This window comes from Sordaria macrospora, chromosome 3 (genome assembly GCF_033870435.1).
Source record: "Sordaria macrospora chromosome 3, complete sequence".
NCBI classification, from domain to species: Eukaryota; Fungi; Ascomycota; class Sordariomycetes; order Sordariales; family Sordariaceae; genus Sordaria; species Sordaria macrospora.
In genome coordinates, this window is record NC_089373.1 from 895,573 (window position 1) to 920,302 (window position 24,730).

Genomic DNA, 24,730 nt, shown 5'->3' on the forward strand with positions numbered 1-24,730 from the left:
CCACGGGCATCCCCAGTGCTAACTTGACGGTCTCCCCACCGCCCTACAGGCCGATATCTGAGTCAATCCGCCAGTGATGATTCCTGCTGCGTCAGAGGGCGCCCTCTCCATTCATTGGGCGCCTTAACGCGCTTTAGCGCCTGTGCCCCGCGACCACAGCGGGTGCCTTAACAGCACCCCACAGGATAACCCCCGATTCCCCGACTGGAGTCGTTGACAAAGACATTTGACAATCCAAGATTGACGGGGATGGCTGGCATTCATCATCATAGGGCAGACAGTCAGGGGGATGAAAGGATGGAAGATCTAGGCTTTTTTCTGGGCAGGGCTGGTTGTTTGTTTTGTTTACCGACAGGTTGATCTTATCGTTGACCCCTTTTCTGATCTGATCAAGAAGTTCCAGGTTCATGTTAATTGTTTGGCTTCCTTTGAGCTCTCTTCCGTCTTTGGCCCTGACTTAATTTATGTTTGAGGGACAGAAATCAACAAAACCACATGTTCACACATACAGACCGCTGACCACAGCCGGGATCAGGATGTAGACTTTGATCCTTTGAATTGCAACGCTGATATATTCCTTCCGCTGGGTATTTAAGCCTTCTCTTTTTGTTTCGTATTTGTCGCTTTTTCCACCTACACTTCCTTCAAATCTCAACCCAACCAGAACCTTAACCCGGGATATGTTCGTCCATCCCCCCAATGGTTTGAAAACTTCGCCCCAATTCCTTCTCATACTCATATAGGCCCTCCCACAGACTTTCTCTCAGTCACCCGTGACACTTGCAGGATAACTACGAGTGAAACCCCAATATGTGATCCGGTCAAGACACGAACAATGGATATTGGGAAGGTCGCTGCTCGACCGCGAGCTTCAGAAGCCAAAAACGCTAGGTGGTATTTGATATACGAAAGAGACAAAACAGAAAAGGACACAGACAGATAGACGCAAGGATATAGTAATACTAAAACGGGAACAACAAAAAAGGAGTCGGAACAAACTTGTCGAACGCGTGCAAAAAAATCAAAGTGGTATCTTTATAGGTGGTATCTTTCCCGTATGCGCGGCCGCCATCCATCCTGTCACACAAAAACCATCATCCCACATGACGGCCTTTTTCGTCCTCTCTCATCTGACGTGAAATAAGATGCAAGAGATTACTTTTTGCAAATCCCATTTCCCCACCATCAATTTGTGGAGGCCGGGGTTCCCGCAAAGGCGAGACGGCCTCGTGATTTTACCCACCCCGGTAAACACAGCGCGCCATCATCTCGTTTCGCAAAAGAGCAAACGAAGCCACTGAACCCCCCATCCTTTCATTGCTCCCAAGAGCCAGGATCGGAAAAGAAATGCAATAAGAGACAAGAGGAAAAAGGACAAGAACGCAGCCGACCAAATGCAGAAGAGCAACTACCGGGGTATTGTACGCCGTTGGGTATATCCAGCCGTAGGGGTATTTCTTTTTTTTTTCCTCGCAAGTGACGAAACGATCCGTAAAGTCTAAAATCTCGATAGCGGAATGAACTTAACGAAATGGCCCAGAAAGAGGGCCGGGGTATCCTGAATTGGTAGAATGAGACGTGGAAGGGCGCCCGCTATCGCCAGAATGGCGGGTGCCATGGCGTGGAGTAGAATCTCCACCCATCGGGATGGCCAACTTGTGCATAAGGCCATTGGGTTCGAAAACACGCGAAGTGCCCCAAGGGTTGTTGTCGTCATCCGGGAGGTTGACACCGCTGTCGTTCCAGGGGTTACGATCAGCGTTGAAGCTCCGGGATGATTCGATCGAAATCAACGAAGTCTTGGAGACATTGGCGGAACCCTTGAAGAATGAGTTGGTCGCAGAGTGAGAGCTGTTCTTTCTGCGGTCCAAGAAGGAAAGTGACATGCTTCCGGGCTTGCGGAGGCGGTCAAAAATGTTGCTGCGCTCACGGACGAGGTCCTCGCCAAACGTAGGCGTCGCAGGCGCATCTGTAGCAACGGGGGCAGCCACATGCTGAAGAATCTTAGAGTCAAAATACTGGAGCGCCTCTTCGAAGGTATCAGATCTGGGACGGGGGATGGCACCCTTGATGACAACCGGTTCAATACCAACCGTGGCAAATTGGCTGTGGAGGAAGTCCATAGCGTCGCGCAGGCCGCCAGCGTTGTTGCGGGTAAAGGCCCACAGCAAAGTGACTGTCGGAGCGGCATCGGCTGCGCGGTCCTCGGTGTTCTCGTGCACGGAGAGTTGGACCTCATGCTGAGACTTCAGCTTCGGAACAATATTCTGGAGGAATTCAGAGGACTCGAGGAACTTGACCAAAGGTTCAGAGTGCTCCAGAACCACCTCATGCTTATCCGGAACCATGCCCTATAACAGTACCGTTAGTCACAATTCGATATGTTTTCCGAGATGACGAGGGCATTTAAACTTACCAAAAACTCGTCAGCGCACATGGGGACCTGCCACTGAGGTCCCTGAACGGTCACCTCATCACTAGCCTGTTCGGTGCTGGGGAAGCTAATCTTGCAGTTATACTTCTTTTCCAGTGCTTCGATCTCGGGAAGACGAGTCAAAAGCTGGCGGTGATAAAGACGGTCAACGTTGACGGTTTGCGTAGTGATCTCAGAGTCCTGTTGGGGGAGTCAGTTACTTAATCGGTATTCCCTCAAGAACTGTAGACACATACCTCACGGTCGACCATCTCCAGAATCTCGGTCTTTACGAGCTCGAGATTCTGGGCGTTACGGGCCGGAGTTCGGCAAATCACATTGTCGACACGGCTGTCATCATCATCACGGCCCATCCCACCACGATCCATAGCATTTGAGAACTTGACAAACACGGAGTGCTTCTTCATGATGCGTTGGATGTGCTGGCCACCGATACCAATAATACGCTTATGATACTGGTCCGGGACGTGGAAGGAGATGGACGCGGGCATCTCTTGCTCCACCAAAGTCAAACCCTCCTTCATCGAGGTGTAGTTGTGTGCCAAGACGTCGATGTTGAAGTTGTACTCGCCGAAGTTATCGAACACGATCTGAACGTTGCAGTGGCTCATGATCTTGTTGATCTTGCCGTTCTTCTTGCCGCTCACAAATTCTTTGTGCTCATTGGCGAGTTCGATCTTGACACGAATCTGGTGCTGGGCCGTGGTCAGGAACTTGATGTCCGACAGGACCTGGAGAGCCTCCTTGACGGCCTCATCAGAGCCGGTAAGCGTAAAGGCGACCTTATCGAAAGCGATATCGGCATCGGAGTTGGCGCAAACATCGCTGAGTAAGGTCCGGATCTCCTGAGGGCTGGGAAGCAGGCGAGGATCCTGCTGGCTGATCCACCAGGATGCATGGTAAAATTGCCCAGCCTAGGATAGGGGTTAAATTCGACGCTCATCCACAGATGAATACAGAGGGAGCTGAAGCTTACCAAGGACATGAGCTCGCGGATGGCTCGCTCGACATGAAGGTTCTCAGGGCCCTGGAAACGGATCGTGCCTTGTCTGGAGGCAAGCGGAGGGAGCATGATGAATACACTATTGATCTCCATGATCTTGCGCACCTTGTCCATCCGACCTAGCAGAATGCTGTCAATCTTGGGCATAGCGATCGTGACATCCTTGACAAAGAGTCTGATCGTGGTCAGGATTTGATGGATCCGCGTCTTGGCCTGCGCAATGGCCTCGGGAGTCTCGCCAGTGATGAAAACCTCGTCAGTGTTGCGGCGAAGGGCACCAGGGGGACAGTATCCATAGGCGTGGGAGAAGCACGGAGGGAAGTAGATGGCAGTGTTGGTGGCAGACTCGATATGCTTGATGTTCTTCCGGTTTCGGCCACACAGCAGCGGTTGCACGCTTAGATCAATCTGAACGGCGTCAACAATTCTCCCAAGCTGTCATAGTGTTAGCAAGCATTCAAATATCACGAGACGGTTCTTGGAAAGTGCCTACAAGCTGGTCGATCTTTATGAGCACACGGGACTTGGCGTGCTCAGCAGAGATGTGGTCACCGTAGATGGCCACCCTCCAACGCTGGTCTCTGCGCATAGACAAGCCTCCATTCAGTCCATCCTCGAGGGGAGTGAGCTTGGGGCCCAGGAGAAAGATATCAACACCACAGAACTTGGAGACCTCATCCAGAAAGGCGGTTACGGACGGTTTCAGGCGGCCCTCTGTAAGATCGGCAACCAAGTGGCCGTCAACATCAACGTGGGTGCAGCGCTGTTGGACAGTATTAATTTAGCGAAATGGGTCACAAAGAGACATATGGGACAAGTGGATAACCCACCATCAGAGAGGGCGTTTCGTTCAAGATGGTTTCCCGAGTCTTGTAAACACAATCGGCGGTGCCTGACAGAGTCACGGTGACGACCTGGTTGCGGCCATTCTTGGGAGTGGTCGCGCTGAGGTGAGCCTCGATAGGCATGGGGTTGTTGGTAATGTCCTCGCAACGGCGGCGTAGGTTCTCGACATTCTGGGTATGCACGGGGAGCTGCCACACGGGAACGTCATCGGGGGCATCCTCGGGATGTGTCCATCTAAGGACGGCATCCGTGGTCGAGTGGAGGATGTCCTCGGTATCGGGGCCGGCGAGATCGGAGGCGAAGTGGACGTTAAACGTGTAGTGAATCATGGCATCGGGAGGCTGGGGATTCGAGATTGGTGGAGGACCCTGGGAAACGATCTTGGGCTGGTGCATTATTTGAGGCATGCCCATTGACGACCGGGACATGCCAAAATTAGGGCTCATCCTCTCGGGCCAGTGACGCATGTTTGCTAATTTATTCATCGTGGTCGAGCGACTGGAGGTGCACGTCTGGGAAGCAGGCTGGATGACAAGGGCGGCAGGGAGGCCAAGTCAGCAGTATGCCCAAAAATGAGGCCACTGCGTTTGCTGTACTGTAGAGAGAGAGAGGCCGAAGCGGGCGTCGTTGCCGGTGCCGGTATCTTGTTGTGTTTTATATGTAGGTAAAAGGTACCTGGCCCTGTTGCCCACTGCCTTCTTTCGTCGGATGTCCGTGGTGGTGCTGGTGCGTTCGGGATAATGGCGGGGGATGGTTGGGAAGAGAGACCACAACGAGGGGCAGCGCAACGGAGGCAAAGGCGTATAATGTATGCTGTGTTGTTGTTGTTTGGTGTTATTGCTGCTGCTGCTGCTTCCTTCTGCTCTGCTGCTTGCTGGTGCTGGTGCTGCTGCTGGTGCTGCTGCTTGTGATGATGATAACTGGACACGACTGGGGGGGGGCGCTTCGGAGAGGGCGGCAAGGCTCGTGCCGGGAATCGCAGAAATAAACGAGAAAAAAAGGGGGTATCTCAAAGAACTTGACAATGGGGAAAAGGAAAAGAGAGCGGAAAAGAAGCAAGTGGGATGCTCTTTTCCTTGGGTTGATGTATGCAGAAGCAGTGGTGTTCGGGTTGAGGGAGGGGAAAAGGTGGAGGACGGACGCGGAGGAGGAGGAGGAACTGCTTGGAGGTGGTAAGGTAGTGCTGTAGGATACGGAATCCAGTCGGTGGTCGGGGTGCTCAAAGTGGCTCGAGAGTGGCCTGGCTGCTTCAATGGCACAATGGCCAGTCGGTAGGTGGACAGTTCAAGCACACAGCACGCACACAGTCAAGAGAGTCTGGGGGGAGCGTGGGAGATGGAAGCTGAGCGACCAGACGGGAGCACGGACCATTTCACGGTAGGTTGTGGAGGGAGTGGAGATCACCGGGAAACGCCCAGCGGTGGATCCCCCGGCCGCCGCACGAGCCATTGCCTGGCTCGCCTGGACAGCTCACTTGAATGTTGAGCCTTGGGAGAGTCGTTTGGTCTGTGCGCTTCCAAGGTCTGCTCCATCGTGACTGGCTCAAACAGCGGGCAAAAGTGGGCAACAGCACCTGAGTGGGCGGTGCAGTGCCGTTTGAGCGTGTGCTTTCACACATCACCCGTCTCCAATCCCATGGTCGTATCGCTGTCAGCACCAGAAAATGATCAGTCAGTCAGGCATGGGCATGAAGATTTTTTTGTCGACCACACGCAGTCGCGATACTATCTTGAAGCCGGAGAGACATCTTCCAGCTTCGGCCAAGCTGGGATAAAACTCTGATCAAGAAGTAAGACATCCAGCGGAATGAACAGCTCCATTCCATGTCCAGGCCAGTCAAGCCCCCAACTACTTTGCTAAAATAGTCTTTATCTAAACTAGCTGTATATCACACACTTGAAACTTCAACCTGGTCCCTCTTCACTTTTTCTCACACTGGCCTTTTCTTCTCTGGTTGGTAGGCAGATGCCGAACGGGAGTTGAACACTTGCACACCACCACACTTTATAACAACACGTACCCACATTCGAGGAGACGTTGGGGTCTTACTTACCTCGGGGGTCCTATCCAAGAGAACTTCCTATCCACTGCTGACCAACCTCATCCATAGATGCCCTTCATATCAACAACCCTCACGGCCGTTGAACGAACAAACTTGCAAACCGCCGACGACCTGCAGTGGTCATCTCCATCTCAGCCACACAAAATCATTTCCCCCCTCAAGCTTACCCCAAAGAGTGGATGGATCGTCTCAACCGTTTCTGGTTTCATCGGTATAAGCTGCAGTGGTGTGTGTGCGTAACTTAGCTTTTGGGCTACGTAGCCTTGCCTTGCCTGGGTGTGTAAAACTGCCTGACTTCAAGCCTGAAGAATTCAAGGACGAAGTCGGCAAAAATTAACAGGCACAGACCTACATTTACATGACCTTGCTTTATTGCTAAGCCTGGAATGGATACTGCTTCACAATGCGAGTACCTATGTACAGTAGATGTCCCATGCATTGTTATGCCGGTGTCTGTCCTGTAACTTCGCCGCCCGAGTTCGCTGTTCTGTTTGATTGATAGCCAAGAACATCGAATCTCGAACCAAGCCGGCAGCGGCAAACAGGGGTACATACAGATCAAAGGGGGTATGGTTAGGTATGGTTCATAACCTAGCTCATCCATCTCGCGGCCCCTACGGCTCAAGAATGTCTGAAAAACTGAAAAGCTGCTAAACAAAGAACGACATCAAACTGTAGAACTGCCGGCTCCTATCAATTTCCAACCAAGATGGAACTATCTAGACACACCTGGTAAGGCGTAGTTCTCGCTCGTCTCCTACCTACACTAGAAAGTCGGAACCCCCTAAGCTGCCAGCCTTGCACTACAAGTATCTGACTTACACCTCAAACAAACCTACGACGGAAGATCACCGAAACTGTCCAGCCGTCGTCCCATTCGTCCCTGTCCCTGATGAATTTACAGATTTGCTGTCTACCATACAGCATACCTACCAAGATCTTCACAGCCGCTTCACTACAGTACCAGGAGTGCCAGGACTGAACTACCACTTCAAACATGCATGCATACGTGCAACTTGCAAGTAACAGTAGGTAGATACCCCCAAAATAACCCAAACCTGTCCTTAAAGCAGGGGCAGTCCGTAGCTACATTACAGACCCTACCTACACTGCACTCCTAAGTCTACAGCAGACACTCGGTACATTTTCACTGAGCTTGTTCAGCTTGCCTGATACCTCTCCTGCCAGCTCGGTAGAAATGAGGCTTACAGGCTCCATCGATCAAGGTCCATATAGTGTACCTATGCCAGTCGTACGCCATTGTATAGGTACCCGTAAGAACCGGATGGCATGGGATGTAGTTGACTGTGGAGTCTTCGAGGTGAGTGATGACGTTGTTGTTGACCAAGCTCAGATCCGCACTTCCGAACGGGACGGACAACGGAACGGGCATTGCCGAGAGCATAAAGAAAGATGGAGGCTTGTATCAATGTGGCATTTCTTACCTCTGAGGAATGTTCACGATAATTTGATGTCCTTTTCCTTTTTCCGACACTTTGTCGGGCTTCTTTCGCTTGATTCAACTTCGTGATACCTATATACTCATACTCCAGCCCCGCAATCTGTACCTAGACTGCCACGCTGACCTTTTCAAACACTGGTGATGCAACATGTTTCCGCAGCCGCTGAATATATATGTACACCTCTGCTCAAACAACCTATCCTGCCAGTCAATGCTCTACACTCGCTCTCCTCCGTGAGTAATGATGGTGATGAAAATGCACATCTGTACCGTAAAGATAGAGCATCTTGTCTATCACATGTTTCCAAAACCCCGAAAACTGAACTACTCCCTTCAAGTGCTTTCTTGTGGTTCATCCTCCTCATGATACCCTAACCTCATTGCCGATAGGCATCCCGCATGGGAGGCCGGTCCAAGTAAACAACCTCATCATCCTCCTGCTGCTGAACAGGCGGCCGCTGCGCGTAATACCTCTCATCCCCATACGCACCGCCATCTCCACGCATCACCTGTTGAGGAGGCTGCTGCTCAGGCGGGAAAACACTATAAGCGCGCCCTCCCATCGGTGGCGGAGGCGGCTGCATAACCTCCCTCCTTATTTCCTGACGACCCTGATAATCGCGGCCGGCCATCTCCGGCTGCACGCTTCCCATCCTTGCTCCGTAGTCACCTCTAATCTCATATCTGGGCGCATCCATAGGAGGCCTGACGCTTGCTGAGCGAATCGTAGCATATTCCCTGAGGCTCGGCTCCCCTGCCATGCGTCTTTCATAGCTAGGAGGAGGAGCCTGCTCGTAGCGGACTTGTGCCTCTGCCACTGGCCTGACGCTAGCTGCTCTGCCGCCATAGTACTCGCGGGGACGTTCGTCAACCGTTCTCAGGTCGTAAGCCGCGACACTCTCGTAGCGTGTGTCCATCGGGGGACGAACGCTGCCCGGTCTTGCGATGTACTCCTGGGGCATCTCGACAACAGGTCGGCCCTCGACCCTGAGTCTGGACGGCACATAGTCGCCAGACGGCGGGCCCATGGGGTGAGTGGAATAAGCACGCTCCCTGTACACTCTATGTTCAGGGGTAACATACTCTGGCTGAGCAATCACACGTCGCTGAGGAGCGTAGCCGGCAGGGGAGGTCGATTCGTAAACCATTACCTCGTCATCGTAGCCTTCAGGTCTCCGGGTGACAGCGCGTGGCGGTGGCGGACGGGCATACACGATCTCAGGTCTTTCCGCAAGCACACTTTGGGGCCGAGGCGGCTCGATGTACTCGCGACCGAAAGCATCAACGACGATGCGAGTCGCGGGCACCCTGGGAGGAGGAGCCATTGGCTGTGCAACACGCTCATACGCAACTGGTGACCGTGAAGAGCGCTCACGATAGGGTGTTGGGCGCATGCTCATCCTTGAAGCGGCACGAACATCGCGATAGTAACCATCATCTGGCGGAGGGACATCGTAGATCACGTTCCTCGGAGGAACGCGCACCTCACGGGGACCGTAAGGGGAAGCATGCATGCCTGGCGACCCGGGCAACCGACCACCGCTGAGTGGGGCTCTGGGATCATCGTAGTAGACCCTTTCATACCTGGGGGTAGCGAGCAGAGGCTCGCCCTCGAGACGAGGACGAGGGTCGATCTCCCGCTCATATCCCACAACCCGCTCCTCCCTCTGCACTCTTGGCTGCAGGCGCTCTTGGTAGGCACCCTCTACGGAACCTGGCTGTCCATACCTTGCATCATCATAGTCGGGCGCTTGTTGTTGCTGCCCCTGTTTCTGACGCTTAGCAGGACGCGTGTACTGGGGCGCTGACATGGGAGACGGTGATCGGGGCTCAGGCTTAATGTATGGCGATGCAGCGGCCTCCGCAAGTCGATCAGCCTTTCTCTTCTTTTTCTTCTTGTTCTTCCTCTCCCCAGGCCTTTCTCCTCCGTGGGGTGAGCTTTCCGGGCTAGAGACAGCTGAGGGCTGCTTCCTAAGAGCAGCAACCCCCTGAGCCGGAGGCGGAGTGGCCCGACGACCGCCAGTCTCTGATAGAGAAATCGGCTGTTCAAGAGCAGCAGAAGGCAAGGGGGAGACACGAGATGGCTGGGGTGCGAAAGGGGAAAGATTGTGAGCACGAACAACCGGGGACCCCCCTTCAGGTCCTAACGCCTGTCTCAACAACTGCTCGTTAACTCTGGTCAAGTCTCGCGAGCCACCACCCCGTTCCTTTCCTGTATGAGTCGACTCTTCGGAGCGACTTGCCGGGCCACTATCACGAGAACTGACAGCTTCGGACGGAGGGAATTGGCGAGCAGCCCGGCTGACACTTGTAGCTGCGCTCGACGCGCCCGGTACGTTTACATTGAACGGTTGACGAACACTGCTGGCACTGCTAGACGCGCTGTGTACTTGCTGCAGTTGAGCATTTGCGCCCGAGAGGTTTGTAGCTGCTGCCGGCGCAGTCGGGAGAGGAGGCTTGGGTCGGTCGGTTGGGGCAGCAACGGGCTCGAGGTCTAGCTCGGGTTCGTACGGTGATCCATCGCGCATCTGCTCGTCTTCGGACTCGTTAGGAACGCGAGCCAACTGGTAGTGAGAGTCGGGCGTGCCATGTTGGCTCGAGTAGAAGGTGTTGTCGTCGAATGAGTCGCCCGAAGCTGAAGCGTTAGCAACAGTGTCATCAGTAGTTTGAGCAGCATTTGCTTGAACCAGAATCAATGCTTTCGCCAACACATCGGCAATATCGAAGTCAGCAGGTTGCTCGGACGGTTGCAGGGCGCCTTTCTGGGACACCCGCCGCTGTTCGATGTCCTCGCGGAGAGAACGTTCAATCCGCTGTCTCTGCAGCTGAATCTCGGCTTTGATCAAATCATCCGACTTCTCTAACAGAATCGGGTTGATTTCGACTTTGGGCTTGGACTGCTCGCTAGAAGTGTTCGACAAAGTCCCCGAGCCAGGCACATTCCCCCCCGGATTCACCGCCGGCTTCTTGAGGTTTGCCTGGTAAGCCTGGAAGTTATCAGTCATTGAGCGGTTCCCATTCACAGCTGGCTTTGCTCCTCCAGGCGCCTGGCCTGCTGAAGCGGCGGAGGCATTGGCTGGCGGGACAGGGCCAGTGCCGTTGGTCGGTTTTCCAACGTGTGTTGGTTTAATGCGCGGATGTGTACCGCTGACCACCTCATCGCGGAAGCGCAGGATCTTTTCGTACTGCTCGAGTTCATGACGCTCTTCGGGGCTGAGCGTCGCCATCAGTGATGCGTTCGCGGAAGCAGATGCTCCCACTGTCCCTCCAAGCGGTCCTCCTCTTGCGGGTATCGCAGCCATTGCCGGTCCTCCCGCCATCTGTTGTTTTCCCTTCGTCATGGAAAGTAAAGCCCAGCTCAGTACACCGAGCAATTGACCGGCGGCCACCGATATGTTATGGAAAACGCAGCTGCCAACCGATCTTGGTGCAGATGTTTTATATAGATGGTACAGTCGAAAGAGAAAAAGATGAAGAAAAGAAGAACCAATCGAAGCGCTATTCCAGTCCCTATACCGTGTTGATTAGCAGCGGTGGTGAACAATACAATGCGACTCTCGTCTGCGGACCACCAGAAAAATGGTTGTGCAGAGTTGGACGACGTAGAAGAGCAAAGTGAAGTGTTGGTGAAGTGGAAATGGACAAAATGGGAGTTTGAAAGCAGACAAGGAGCTCCGAGCACAATTTGGCGTCCCATCACTTTGATCGGCGCTGGACCAAGTCGCCAAGCCCCCAGGGGCCGCTAGCGACGAGGGCGCACGGACCATCCTGAGTGAACCTTGGTGGTCCTTGGCAGCTACCATCTGACACCGGCTGTCGGAAAGAAGGAGCATAGGGCGGGATGAACAATGACATTCGGCCTGAGTCAACTGAATGGGTGTCTGACGAGTCCTGGGAGGATACGGAGGAACCGGATGGAAAGTCGTACTTGATGTCATAGGATCAAGTATATAAAGGAGAAGGAAGGTGGATGAAGTTCCTCGGAAAGGAAGAAGGATCAATCCTATCTGTAGCTCACCGACCGAGCAATAATCATCGCTCTTAAATTCAAGGACACAATCACACGGCATCTTTTTGACAGGCACGCACTTACACAAGTCACAACCGTGTTGAGTTGGCACTTTCACTTCACCAACCAGTCATATACACTAAACACAAACCCCAACATCGCAACATCTACACCTGAATCACCGGTCAGCAATATCTGAAGAGAGCAAACAGCTCTTCAATAACAGTCAACCCAGTTAAAGTTCAAGTTGAAAAGACGGGAGCCCCGAACCACAGAAACCATGGCGGCCCAAGAAACGAACAGCAATGGCAATGGCCAGCAACCAGATAACCGCGTTGTCTTCTTCTTGTAAGTGATAAAGCGACCTGAAGAGTCTGTAAGTGAGAGCTGAATATCGACTAACCAGTCCACAGTGACATTGACAACTGCCTCTACCCAAAGAGTGAGTGAAGCCGTCATACCTTTATGAAACCAGAATCAGATGAGATAAGATCAACACCTTTCCTAAACGACAAAAACTCACATCCCCCATCAAAAAAACAGGCGCCAAAGTCCACGACCTAATGGCCGACCTAATCGACCAATACTTCGCCAAGCACCTGAACCTCCCCTGGGACGAAGCCGTGCGTTTGCACAAGGAATACTACCAAAACTACGGCCTGGCCATCGAGGGGCTTGTTCGGCACCACGAGATCGACCCGCTCGAGTACAACGCCAAGGTGGACGACGCGCTGCCGCTGGACAACATCATCAAGCCCAGCGCCTCCCTCAAGAAGCTGCTGCAGGACATCGACAGGTCCAAGGTCAAGCTGTGGCTGTTTACGAACGCGTACATCAACCACGCCCGCCGGGTGGTGAAGCTGCTGGAGATTGAGGATTTCTTTGAGGGCATCACGTTCTGCGATTACGCCCAGACGCCGCTGGTTTGTAAGCCCAGCGAGGAGATGTTTAGGAAGGCGATGGGGCAGGCGGGGGTGCCGGAGGGGAGGTGGGGAGATTGTTATTTTGTTGGTGAGTACAGACTTTACCTTGAGACGGATTCTGCAGTGCTGGTGATGAGAGGGTCAAGCTAACATCATGGATAGATGATTCCTACCTGAATTGCAAGAAGGCGCAGGAGCTGGGGTGGAAGACGGCGCACTTGGTGGAAGAGGGCGTGACGCCACCAAAGACGCCGGCGTCCAAGTACCAGATTGCTACGCTGGAGGAGCTGAGGACGATATTCCCAGAGGTCTTCAAGAAGGATCAGGAATGAGGAGTTGGTAGTGTGGTGGGAAGTGGTATGCGGGCTCATCACTTATAGATCATATAGAGGCTGGACTTGTTTTTGCATAGAGAGGGCTGAAACCATTACTTTTGTTTCTCTTCAGACTCTTTTCGTCCCTTGCTTTGAAGCACGCGTCTATGTAATGCGAAAACCCAAGTATTCTTTCCTTTTCAATAGTTCACCCAAACGCCGTAGTCCCCAATGCTTCTATATCAAGAGCATATTCGCTTGTCGCTGAATCCCAATATCAAAACCCCTTGCCTGAACCGTACCTGCACCTATGCATGTTCCAAATCACCAATTCCATCCCCTCTTTTTGTCCCCCCACTCAATACCGCCTAATACTCCTCAAAGTCTGATCCAACTTGACCAAAACCTCATCCTTCTCCTTCACCGCCTCCTGCCTCTGCTTCTCCGCAACCCTCAGCTCCTCCTCCAGCTCCCTGATGCTCTGCATCTGGTCGTGCTCGCTATTATCTAGTCCGGGCAGGCTGGATATCAAATACTCGATCTGCTGCTCTCTAGTAATCAGGTCTCGCGCGAGCTCAAGCTGCCCCGCTTGGAACACGTCCGGAGGAAGGGTGTCGACTTCGGGCGGCTGGTCGGCTTTGGAGGGCGCGATGGTGTCTTTTGTACCGAAAGTTTTGAGGTCGTGGTGTCGGTCGATGTAGAAGTAGGTGGCTATGAATTGCTCCATTAGCTGGGTGGACGTTAGCAGGTGTTTTTCTTGGATGTGGGAAGAGAGGTTGAGGGGTAGCCAGGCGCAGAAGGAAGGGAACGCGCCGGAGGCTTGGAGAGGGGCCCGGAGGAAGACGGACCTGGTCGACAGCCTCTTGGAGTTGCGAGAGACGGTCGCTCATTTTGATGGTATTGGTGTCTGGAAGTATGCGACGAACGCAGGGGAGATTCGAAGCTGTGAACAGACTTCCAGGTCCACGGGTTGGTTTGGGCAGATGGGCAGAAGATTATCGCAATGGTGGTGTGTGAATGTCGCAACGCGATCGGGGTCGCCTTTGTGAAGACGGGTCGAAAGAAGGGAGCTGTCACTGTCAGGTACTGAATGCTTGAACCGCGCCGACCGCGACGACCGCGGGGGATGTGCATCATGTGCATGCAGGATCCAGACGGGATGGATCCACTATCGACACAATGCAACCCATTTGGAATAGAAGCCTCATCCAATGAGAGAGAACTTTGGCTGGGCCGATCCACCATGCACCCATCGTCGACTTTATCGCATTTGATTTCAACATGGCATTTCTTGAGGCTAGTTCAATAGACACAAAAACAACACTTTCTCTTTGTCGAACCGACATGAGAATAATACAACCGGCCTGAAGTACCATTCAACCTGTCGATTGGTTATAAGGAGGATCTACAGCAGGAAAAAACATTGCATATCAAATCTCAGAGCGCTTAGGCTCAGCATATCACCATGAGGCCCATGGCTTCACGACTTTCCCGGCTTACACTCGGAGCGCGCCGACTATATTGCATGCCGGGTTCTCAACCGCTCCGACGCTTCTCCTCCGCCGACCAAGCGCCAAACTCCACAGATACATCCACTGAATCCTCCGCTGTCCCTTCGTTGGGCCTTACCAACACCTCAGATACAAAAGGGCATGCCAATCCCAACATTCCACTATCTAAATCCTCCAACCACCACGACCTCGCTTCATTCCTCCAGTATGCCAAGCGCACCGGTCTGGGTCAGGAAACCACCATTTTCGTCGGAACACACTACGAATACACCGTATCTTCCCTCTTAGCAGCATATGGCTTCTCTCTCAACCGGGTAGGCGGACAACACGATTTCGGCATCGATCTCCTGGGCACCTGGTCCGTACCAACAGCCGAACGTCCACTTCGAGTCATCGTGCAGTGCAAAGCCATCCAAGTCACCCGTCCTCATCTGATCCGGGAGTTGGAGGGCGCTTTCGTGGGAGCGCCAGTTGGATGGAGAGGGTCCGAAGTATTTGGCGTTTTGGTGGCTTCGAAGATAGCCACAAAGGGAACCCGAGACGCGCTGGTGAGGAGCAGGTGGCCTTTGGTGTTCATCGGGTGTTCTAGGGAAGGGAAAGTTGAACAGCTGCTGTGGAATCACCGCGCCGAACAAGAAGGGCTGCAGGGGTTGGTTGTTGCGAAGCGACATTCTCCCGATGGTGGGGAGCAGTTGGTGTTGACGCATAAGGGGAAACATCTTCCGTTGAAGAAAGTGGAAGGCTTGCCGGCTGCGTCGAGCGATGCTGAGCAAGGTGAAGGGTCGGAAATTATAGATAGAAAAGATGATTCCGCTTGATGTTGATGACGCCTTTGGGGATGTGAAAGATATGCTGTGTAAAATGTAGTTCCATGCCCAGGCTGATATAGTCGGCGGGTCTTGAGGCTGGACATTCGCTAAGTTGAGCGGGATGATCTTAGTCTTCCCAAATAGCAGCCTTGGCCTTCAAGGCCTCTTCCTCCGCCTTCTTCTTCCGTTCTCTCTCCTCCTCCTTCCTCTTGCGCTCCTTCTCGCGCAAGGCCCGGTCATAGGCCTTTTGCTCCTCGGTCAGCTTGGGTGCTTTCAATCCAAGAGCACCGGCAATCAGCCGACGGGCTACTGCGTCCGTCTTTTCGGGCCTCTTGTACTCTGATGACGCGGTGCTGCTGGCGCCGCCTGGTCCAGTGAAGTCGAGGAATGGTGGTACGGAAGTGCTATTTGATGGTTCTGGCTTTCTGCTGCGTGAAGGTGGCGGAGAGGGAGCTCTCTCTTCATCGTCACTGTTGTTGTTGTCGTCCTCCCACGATTCCGGTTCCGCACCAAATTCACGCCCACGCTCAGACTTTTGTTCAGTCTTGACTTCAGGCTCGGACTCCGAACTGACATCTTCGTCTTCCCAACTGTCGGCAACAGGCTCTACCTTCTTCGCCTTGGCTTTGGGGGTGTTTTTGAGTGACATCTTGGAGACTCCGGAGGTGATGTCGTCTGACGGTGGTGGCGCCATGTGAAGTTGTCGTTGAGATATATGTGAAGGGATGTTGAAGTGGGTGCTCCAATGACTTTATTTCCAGTCCAGAGGATGTTGTCCAATTTGTTGATTTTATAAAGCTGATGTTTAGGAAGTGAACTAAAGTGTTGTGAAAAACGGAGAATAATTCGATGGCTTGGACTTAAAATGCAGTCAATTCATGCCTTCAGGTTCGAGTCGAGCTTCCTGATATGCGAGCTGCGGATAGCTGTCTGTTAGCGAACGTGCCTGCCGATGCCCCGCTCCGGGTCGGTGCTGCTATGCTCGCCGTAACCTCTCCGGCAGCGGGCAGTTCCAGGCGGCGGAGCGGGTGTCACAGGTGCGACTTCACCGTTATGAGTTGAAGATCTATACCGTAACTAGTCAAGCGGCTTGGCATCCAGGTGCTAATGGGACCAACAGTGATGGAATTGAAGCTCTTGAAGTTGGCCGGCGTGGAGGGCGGCGGGGAGCTGTTAGCGGGCAGGTACGTATCTTTTGTATCGTGACGCAACCGAGACGGTACCTAGAAGATAGTAATTCCTCCATCTTCTACCGCCGGCCGAAAACTGAGGGAGCTTCGCTGAGGTGTTCGCCTTCCCGTCGAGTTGATTAATCATACATTGTGCCAGACACAGAGAGTCATGGGCCTTGGGTTGCTGGGAGTCGTCGTCCTACCTCGCTACTCATACTGAATAGAACCACTCAGCGGCAAAAGGTCTCTCTTCATCTGTTTATCTTTGACTGTATACTATTTTGCAACTGTAAACTTTTTCTCCCAAATCCCGCCGCATCGCCGCATCTCCATCTCCCCGCGCCGCGACCTCTCCCACCCGCCATCCCACTCTCACCACATTCATCCCCCCTCTCCGACGGCACTCCCATCCACCGTCGCCTTTGGTCCGATTCAGGGCCCGCGCTCCCAAATAAGACGACACTCTTCCTCACAAAGCTCGACCACTACGATACCCTTTTACCCGCCCTCTCTCGACGTTGCCTCTGTTCAAGATGCTGTCCCGACAGCGCATCCCGCGCATCCTCGCGTCGAGGACCTCGCTCGCACATTCGATTAGGTCTTCCAGCTTGACCACTTCCTCGATACGCTCTCTCGCTGCGGCTGGGCAACATGTCGTGACCCGGCCCCGACACGAAAGGCCGACGAACCTCTCGAGTTTCTCGACCTACACTGCTTTGGGGAAGAAGAACGACAAGGGCTTTTTCGACAACTCGATTGAGCCGCTAACAGAGGAGGAACGCAAAGCAAACGTTGAGCACACCGAGGCCGAGTCAAAGGAGGCCGAACCAAAACGGGCCAAGTCCAAGTCCTCGACCTCGGATGCCCCGGCGGCGCCAGAAGATGGAAAGGCTAGCGCTGCTGGCGGTTCCTCTGCCGGCTCGGGCTCGGGCGCAGACGGTGGTTCCGGAGACGGTGGCAAGCGAGGCCGCAAGCCTGGTGATAAGGCATTGGCGAAGCCCGTTGTACCAGAGATCTACCCCCAGGTCATGGCGATCCCTATAGCGAAGCGACCGCTCTTCCCCGGGTTCTACAAGGCCATTACCATCAAAGATCCCAATGTGGCTGCTGCTATTACAGAAATGATCAAGCGCGGACAGCCATACGTGGGAGCTTTCTTGTTCAAGGACGAGAACGCCGACGACGATATTATCCGGAACCGCGACGATGTCTATGACGTCGGTGTCTTTGCTCAGATTACCAGCGCTTTCCCCATGAACAACCAGAACGGCGAGGGTGCTAGTCTCACCGCGATCCTTTACCCCCACCGGAGAATCAAGCTGTCGGAGCTTATTCCTCCTGGCTCGCCAGAGGCTGCTTCACTCGACGGTGCGAAGGAGGGTCCTGCCCCTGAGCCAGTACCCGAGCCGATTCCCAAGGTGACCGACGAGTCCGAGCAAAAGGGCGACGTGGTGGCGAGCTTTGAAGAAAGCGCCGTGACACCCAGGCCCGAATCAACCCAGAAGCCCTACGAGCCGACATCGTTCCTCAAGAAGTATCCTGTCAGTCTTGTTAATGTAGAGAATCTGACGGAGGAACCCTACGACCCCAAGAGCCAAGTTATCAAAGCCGTTACGAACGAGATTGTAAACGTGTTCAAGGAGGTCGCCAGCATGAACAGTCTCTTCCGGGATCAGATTTCCACCTTTAGCATGAGTCAATCGACCGGCAATGTCATGGCTGAGCCAGCCAAGCTTGCTGATTTTGCCGCTGCTGTTAGCGCCGGCGAGCCTGCTGAGCTTCAGGAGGTTTTGTCCAGCTTGAACGTAGAGGAAAGGATGCACAAGGCTCTTCTTGTCCTGAAGAAGGAGCACGTTAACGCTCAGCTTCAGTCCAAGATTACCAAGGATGTAGAGCAGAAGATCACCAAGCGTCAGCGTGAATACTGGCTCATGGAGCAGATGAAGGGTATCAGACGTGAGCTTGGTATCGAGTCTGACGGCAAGGACAAGCTCGTGGAAAAGTTCAAAGAGCTCGCTGACAAGCTGGCTATGCCTGAGGCCGTGCGCAAGGTGTTCGATGACGAGCTGAACAAGCTTGCCCACCTTGAGCCTGCCGCTTCCGAGTTCAATGTTACGCGTAACTACTTGGACTGGCTCACCAACATTCCTTGGGGCCAGAGCAGTGCCGAGAACTTCGACATCTTGAACGCTATGAAGGTTCTGGATGAGGATCACTACGGTCTCAAGGATGTCAAGGATCGTATTCTCGAGTTCATTGCCGTCGGCAAGCTCCGCGGCACCGTCGAGGGCAAGATTCTCTGCTTTGTCGGTCCTCCGGGTGTCGGTAAGACTTCCATTGGCAAGTCTATTGCTCGCGCGCTTGGTCGCCAGTACTATCGCTTCAGTGTTGGCGGTCTTACCGATGTTGCCGAAATCAAGGGTCACCGCCGGACATACGTTGGTGCCCTTCCCGGCCGTGTCATCCAGGCCCTCAAGAAGTGCAAGACTGAGAACCCCTTGATCTTGATCGACGAAATCGACAAGATTGGTCGTGGCTATCAGGGTGATCCTTCTTCTGCACTCCTCGAGCTTTTGGATCCCGAGCAGAACGGCTCTTTCTTGGATCACTACCTGGACGTCCCTGTTGATTTGTCCAAGGTGCTTTTCGTCTGCACGGCTAACCTGACTGACACCATCCCCCGACCCCTTCTCGACCGTATGGAGGTCATCAGACTTTCCGGATACGTCGCCGACGAGAAGATGGCCATTGCCGAGAAGTATCTTGCTCCTCAGGCGCAGGAGATGGCTGGTCTCAAGGGCGTTGACGTGCAGCTAACAAAGGACGCGATTGAGGAGCTCAACAAGTCCTACTGCCGTGAGTCAGGTGTCCGCAACCTCAAGAAGAAGATCGAGCAGGTTTACCGCAAGTCGGCCTTGAAGATCGTTCAGGACCTTGGCGAGCAGGCCCTTCCCGAGTCTGAAGCTCTTACCGAGGAGGGTAAGGCTGCCCAGAAGGAGACGGAGAAGAAGAAGAGCGAGGAGGCCGAGTCCGACGAGACCAGCAGCCCGAAGGCCGCCACCGAAGCTTCTGAGAAGGAGACCACGGAGAAGCCTCGGGTCGCCATGAAGATTCCCGAGGACGTCCATGTCGTTATTAACAAGGACAACCTCAAGGACTACGTTGGACCCCCGATCTTCACTTCTGACAGGCTCTATGATGTGACACCTCCTGGTGTTACCATGGGTCTGGCTTGGACCTCCATGGGTGGCGCTGCTATGTATGTCGAGTCTATCCTCCAGAGCGCGCTCACCCCCAAGAGCTCACCATCTCTCGAGATTACCGGCAACCTTAAGACGGTCATGAAGGAGTCTTCCGCCATCGCCTACTCGTACGCCAAGGCAGTCATGGCCAAGGACTTCCCCAAGAACCGCTTCTTCGACAAGGCCAAGATTCACGTGCACGTCCCTGAGGGCGCTGTACAAAAGGATGGTCCTTCGGCCGGTATCACCATGACGACTTCTCTGTTGTCGCTTGCGCTCGACACTCCTATTAACCCCCAGATCGCTATGACTGGTGAGCTTACTCTCACTGGCAAGGTGCTCCGCATCGGTGGATTGAGGGAGAAGACTGTGGCTGCTAGGAGAGCTGGCTGCAAGATGGTCGTGTTCCCCGAGGACAACATGTCTGACTGGCTTGAGCTTCCTGAGGTGAGAAACACTTTTCCAAACGAATCCTAACATTCTCTCAAGCATCTGCTAACATCCTTGCTCTCCAGAACGTCAAGGAAGGTATTGAGGGCCGGCCCGTGTGCTGGTACTCTGATGTCTTTGACCTGATCTTCCCCAACCTCGACCGTGAGAAGGCCAACACGAGCCGTATCATCGAGGACGATAAGTCCGAGAAGGAGAAGTCCAAGAAGAACGACGACGACGATTGAACAGAGGCAGTCTTACGGCTTGTAAGACAACGGCATAGGAAGGAGCCGAGGATACCTATCTAGTGAAAGATAGCAGAGAACAAAGAGAGCGGAGGATGGCATCATCATCATTGGCGTTCAAGGAAATGGAATAAGGTGCGGAACTTGGCGGCGCGGCGGTTAATAGAGAAACTAATAACCGTCTTCATGTTAAACGGATACGCAGAGCGTGTTCGCTTTTTTTTTTGGTTTTGGGACATACACACTTTGCATTACATACAGACAACATCTTCACTCTTCATGACTCTTGCGAATATCAGTGGCGGCTTTGTTGCGTCCTTTGTCTGGGTTTCTTGGTGTGTTGCATCACTTCTTTCTTGTATAATATTACCAGTGGTGTATTGGAAAGCTTGGTATGCGTGAGTCGATTGCCTCTACCAGATAGGTTTATCATATTTACCTACCTCTTCTTTCTGATGTCTTTCAGCGAGATATGCTCGAAATCGAAGTCCAGTCCGGTTCAGGCACGCACAGAACGATGCCCAGGATGCCTAATGCTACACCCAGTTTACCCACTCCCACTTCCCGAATGTTGCCCAAGCAGTCAAGTCGAGATCTTGGAACCATAAACTCTCCAAATAACAAGCGAGCAACAACTGAAAGGCAGAGAGAGGCAGATGATGCGCTCATCGGACAATTCCAATCCACTTACAACACTATCGTTGCCGCTGTTACTACCCTCTACTACCCTCTTCTACCACTCTCAGGTATCTTACGTATCTCGGTTATCCCCTTCCAGAAGGAGTCACATATTCGATACTGTATCCTTTCCAACTGCGGTATCCCAATAAGCCACTCATCGATACAAGCCAGACAACCTAAATCCAAACACGGACACGGCAGCGAAAAGAGGTAGTGCAAGTGCTCGTTGCTCATTGCCCACTTCTCATTGCTCGACGAATCGTCGTCGCTCGCTCGGTCCCCAAGATATGCAAAGCTTGGTTAAGCTGTGGTAACGGGATCTGGTTCGCATGTGGGCGGCCTCGATATTCTTCCTTAGATGGAAGTAGTGTACTGCGTACGTACATGGAAGACGGTACGAAGACGGAAGATATGAGTTAAGCGAACTGTATGTAGGCCATCCGGGCCTACTTGAGGAAGCTGGAACTGAGGTGATGCTGCTTGCTGCTTGCTGGTGCTGACGGGTGCGGGATGGAAAAGTGACAGACTGAACGAATTAACAAAACTGACAGGCCAAGGATGATGACAGTGCTGGTGATCCTGGTGATGATGATGACAGTAACGGTAGTGACGATGGCGATGGTGTTTTCTTACTCGGTAGGTAAGTCCGATTTGTTCAACTCCCGTCCCGAACATCCAAAGCTTCCATCTCCAACAATGAACACGAACCTTCATTAACATTGAACGGTTTAGGTACTCTCGACCTCAACTATCGCAAGCATTTGTCGAACCATTTGAAGTAACGAATGGGCGTCATATCCTACTTCGAGCCTACCTTTACTTTCCGTCAGCATCACCATTGGTCGAACGTTATTGATGCCCGAAGCCATCGTCAAATCATTGGCAGTCACGGAGATATCCCACTACTTTGACTGGTCGCCGGTATTGGTATTGTTATTGCAGTGGTATCTACCTGTCAAATCCAACCTGTCAATCATCAACTCCCATTATCATCATCGACTAATCGGCCGTCGTTGTAATCCTCTCGTAGTTCAAATATGATATACTGCATATGTGCCCGCCCATGGCATGGCATGTGGTTGTACGGTTGACGGTAGAGTTACCATGCTTCCCGCCCAGAGACACCGGGATCAATACCCATCCATACACGTTGGAGAAAGATAGGAACGGGGCTGCAGCCGAAAGAGCACTTTGTTGCCACTGGCTGAGCGGGAGTTGAGGTTTGCGGCTATGAGTTGTGTTATTATTCGGTCAGAGTAAAGTTCGTGACGCCCGCTTCATATGTTTGCTCGACGTGCTTCATATGTGCCCGCAGAGGATCGAACTGGCCAATGTGGACTCTATCCGATGGATGGACAGGGCTCAAACGTGAACGTGCCGTGACGGGAGCGGGGAGGCGGCTTTTTATGCTTGTGATGAAAGGATCTCGAAACTGCAGAAAGAAAGGGCTGAAACTGGTGCTTGAGATAGGAGCGACTTTCCCTACCTGCACACTCGCGATGCTTTAAGAAAGCGAGATATTTCAGAAACGCCTACTCCATTCTCAAGAGGTTTGTTTCAATTCGAGTTCAGGTTTTGAAACCAAGAACCCAAACCCAGATAGATACCTACCCACTCAATCCTTTGGGTGCAATTCGCAATGCCGTCCCCATCCCAACTGCCTCCAAAAGTGACAGCTCATGTCTCACGAGAAAGGATAAGGCGGCTCTGGTCTGGCAATTCTGGGTTGTGAGCGAATATTTTTTAAACTGCCGGGATTCATGGCCAGGATCGGGTACTCTCAGGACCCCAAAAGGGTGTCCGTTACGCTTTGCTGGTGCTTGGCTCTTTACTGCTCAGAGCCTTATCACGAGAACAGGACAGGAAGTGTGGGGGATGGTGGATGGGAAGATATCGTTAGTCAGCCCCATCCTACATAGTAGTTCCAGTGTAAAGAGAGCGTTCGGTATGCGGCTGGGCAACTCCAGACTTGAGCATCGAGCCTCGTCTACCTACTCTCAGGGAGCTACCCCAAGCTTGTTGTACCAGTTGTGCGGCTCAGCAGCCTGCCTGCCTTTAAGTCCTGAGGCCCACAGGCACAGATGAACAAATCCGATCTGTGTATCTGAGGCGCATGGTTCGGATACGGGATTTGGTTGCTGAGAATGATGATGATGATGATGATGACGATGCTGATGGCCGGGCGTGGGTATGGGCGCGGGCGTGAGTAACAATGATCAATGAGGAATCGGGATGATGGGAGGTCGCGGCTCGGTCTGATTCATCTCGGCATGGTAGTTGAGTGGGCGGAGTATCTACTGGTAGTAGGCATTCTTACACCGTTCGTAAGCCACCTAGCTAGTAAGTTGGCGTTGGCGGGTAGATCGAATCCTAGTTTTCTCCATTCATGATACCATTCTCAGTTCATCTTGTCAACCCGAGTCTCGAAATCAGAATATCGGGAACGAGTGAGTGGGTGGAGGATTGTGGTGAAGTGTCTCTGAAGTGTAAGACGGAGTCTGGGAGCGTCTGAAGCGGATCGCCAGAGCCCCTGTCGACCCGTTGCCCAGAAGGGAAACAGTGCCTTTATAGGGCTGGGAACTGTATCCACTCACACCGCACTAACAGGAGAGCACCCTTGCTTCTTTCTCCCATTTTTCGCTCTGAAGCTGGAGCTGAATGGACTGAGGGAGCATTCTTCTCTTTCTCTCTCTTTGTCAGTGTCACAACCATGAACCCCTCATTCCCGTTTCTCTCTTCAGGCTCGCTTCGCGCGTTAGCGGTTAAACTACCCCTCAGATGATGATCATGGGCCACGGCACGGGGTCTGTTTTTGTTTACTCTCGAATATCAACAAGCGCCATATCCAAGATGAACACGTTCAAAGAAACACGATGAGGTCAGCTTTCTCCTCGGACCCGAGATGTCAATCCACTTTGGGTCAATATGGCATTGCCTACGGCAATCGGCCGGTAAATCAGGCACTGAGAACGGCAAGCTTTGCAACCTGTCTCCCCTCTCCTCTGTCTGGCAACGAAAGCTACCCGCCGAACATGCTAGGGAAAAGAAGACCCACGCAGATGGCATGGCATCCAACACACCCAATGCCTGGCACGGAGCCCATGAGATGGATGGCATGCATGTGTTAATTGGAAGTGTTCCAGGCATGCGCCGGCCTCTCACTGGCTGCCCATGCTTTTACCCTTGGTTACACGTCACGGTCTTAAACTCCACTGGGAAATGCACCCAGCCCCCGTGCGTCTTTGAGAGACACAGCCTCCTTCATCCCACTGCCACCCTTCCTTTTTCCAGTCCTGAGCTTTCAGCAGTCTGCAAGAATCCCGAAAGGAAGGCCTCAGGACACGAGACCAGACTCGGAGGAAGGATGGTAGGAGGGCAAACGAGAACCAGAAGATGCCATGTACGCCTTCGAAGTGTGCATAATGTGTATGTGCCCTTTGGCAAGGCGGTTCCTGGGGACGGTAGGAGAAACGCGGGACCTGAGGTTGGCCTCAAAAAACGGCCCCCCGGACCAGGCACTCAGGCACTCCGGGGCAGGGCCAAGACAGCCGGCCAGGGGTAAAAGAAGCCTAGGGAGGGATCCAT

General features: G+C 53.1%; 7 protein-coding genes across 7 annotated transcripts; 3 read left to right on the plus strand and 4 right to left on the minus strand.

Moving 5' to 3' along the window:
- Window positions 1–237: 237 nt before the first annotated feature.
- Window positions 238–5,841, minus strand: SMAC4_01724 (uncharacterized protein). The gene is made up of 6 exons (XM_003348654.3): window positions 4,268–5,841; window positions 3,931–4,200; window positions 3,411–3,872; window positions 2,671–3,348; window positions 2,417–2,614; window positions 238–2,351 (listed from the first exon to the last, which is right to left on the minus strand). The coding sequence occupies exons 1-6, from the start codon at window positions 4,766–4,768 to the stop codon at window positions 1,524–1,526; spliced, it is 2,937 nt and encodes a 978-aa protein (XP_003348702.2). The 5' UTR covers window positions 4,769–5,841; the 3' UTR covers window positions 238–1,523.
- Window positions 5,842–7,835: 1,994 nt separating this feature from the next.
- SMAC4_01725 (uncharacterized protein) lies at window positions 7,836–11,109 on the minus strand (the record flags this gene model as incomplete). The annotated part of the gene is made up of 1 exon (XM_003348655.2): window positions 7,836–11,109. The coding sequence occupies one exon, from the start codon at window positions 11,107–11,109 to the stop codon at window positions 8,185–8,187; it is 2,925 nt and encodes a 974-aa protein (XP_003348703.1). The 3' UTR covers window positions 7,836–8,184.
- A 628-nt stretch (window positions 11,110–11,737) lies between these two features.
- SMAC4_01726 (uncharacterized protein) lies at window positions 11,738–13,071 on the plus strand (the record flags this gene model as incomplete). Its single annotated transcript, XM_003348656.2, has 4 exons — window positions 11,738–12,164; window positions 12,230–12,258; window positions 12,360–12,827; window positions 12,902–13,071. Exons 1-4 carry the CDS (start codon window positions 12,097–12,099, stop codon window positions 13,069–13,071), a joined length of 735 nt encoding a protein of 244 aa, XP_003348704.1. The 5' UTR covers window positions 11,738–12,096.
- A 340-nt stretch (window positions 13,072–13,411) lies between these two features.
- SMAC4_01727 (uncharacterized protein) lies at window positions 13,412–13,943 on the minus strand (the record flags this gene model as incomplete). The annotated part of the gene is made up of 2 exons (XM_003348657.1): window positions 13,412–13,783; window positions 13,902–13,943. 2 exons carry the CDS (start codon window positions 13,941–13,943, stop codon window positions 13,412–13,414), a joined length of 414 nt encoding a protein of 137 aa, XP_003348705.1.
- Window positions 13,944–14,518: 575 nt separating this feature from the next.
- On the plus strand, window positions 14,519–15,382 carry SMAC4_01728 (uncharacterized protein; the record flags this gene model as incomplete). Its single annotated transcript, XM_003348658.2, has 1 exon — window positions 14,519–15,382. One exon carries the CDS (start codon window positions 14,519–14,521, stop codon window positions 15,380–15,382), a length of 864 nt encoding a protein of 287 aa, XP_003348706.2.
- A 55-nt stretch (window positions 15,383–15,437) lies between these two features.
- On the minus strand, window positions 15,438–16,274 carry SMAC4_01729 (uncharacterized protein). The gene has a single exon (XM_003348659.2). The coding sequence runs from the start codon at window positions 16,065–16,067 to the stop codon at window positions 15,501–15,503; it is 567 nt and encodes a 188-aa protein (XP_003348707.1). The 5' UTR covers window positions 16,068–16,274; the 3' UTR covers window positions 15,438–15,500.
- Window positions 16,275–16,615: 341 nt separating this feature from the next.
- Window positions 16,616–20,916, plus strand: SMAC4_01730 (uncharacterized protein). Its single transcript, XM_066089638.1, has 2 exons — window positions 16,616–20,234; window positions 20,303–20,916. The coding sequence occupies exons 1-2, from the start codon at window positions 17,079–17,081 to the stop codon at window positions 20,462–20,464; spliced, it is 3,318 nt and encodes a 1,105-aa protein (XP_065946401.1). The 5' UTR covers window positions 16,616–17,078; the 3' UTR covers window positions 20,465–20,916.
- Window positions 20,917–24,730: the final 3,814 nt, after the last annotated feature.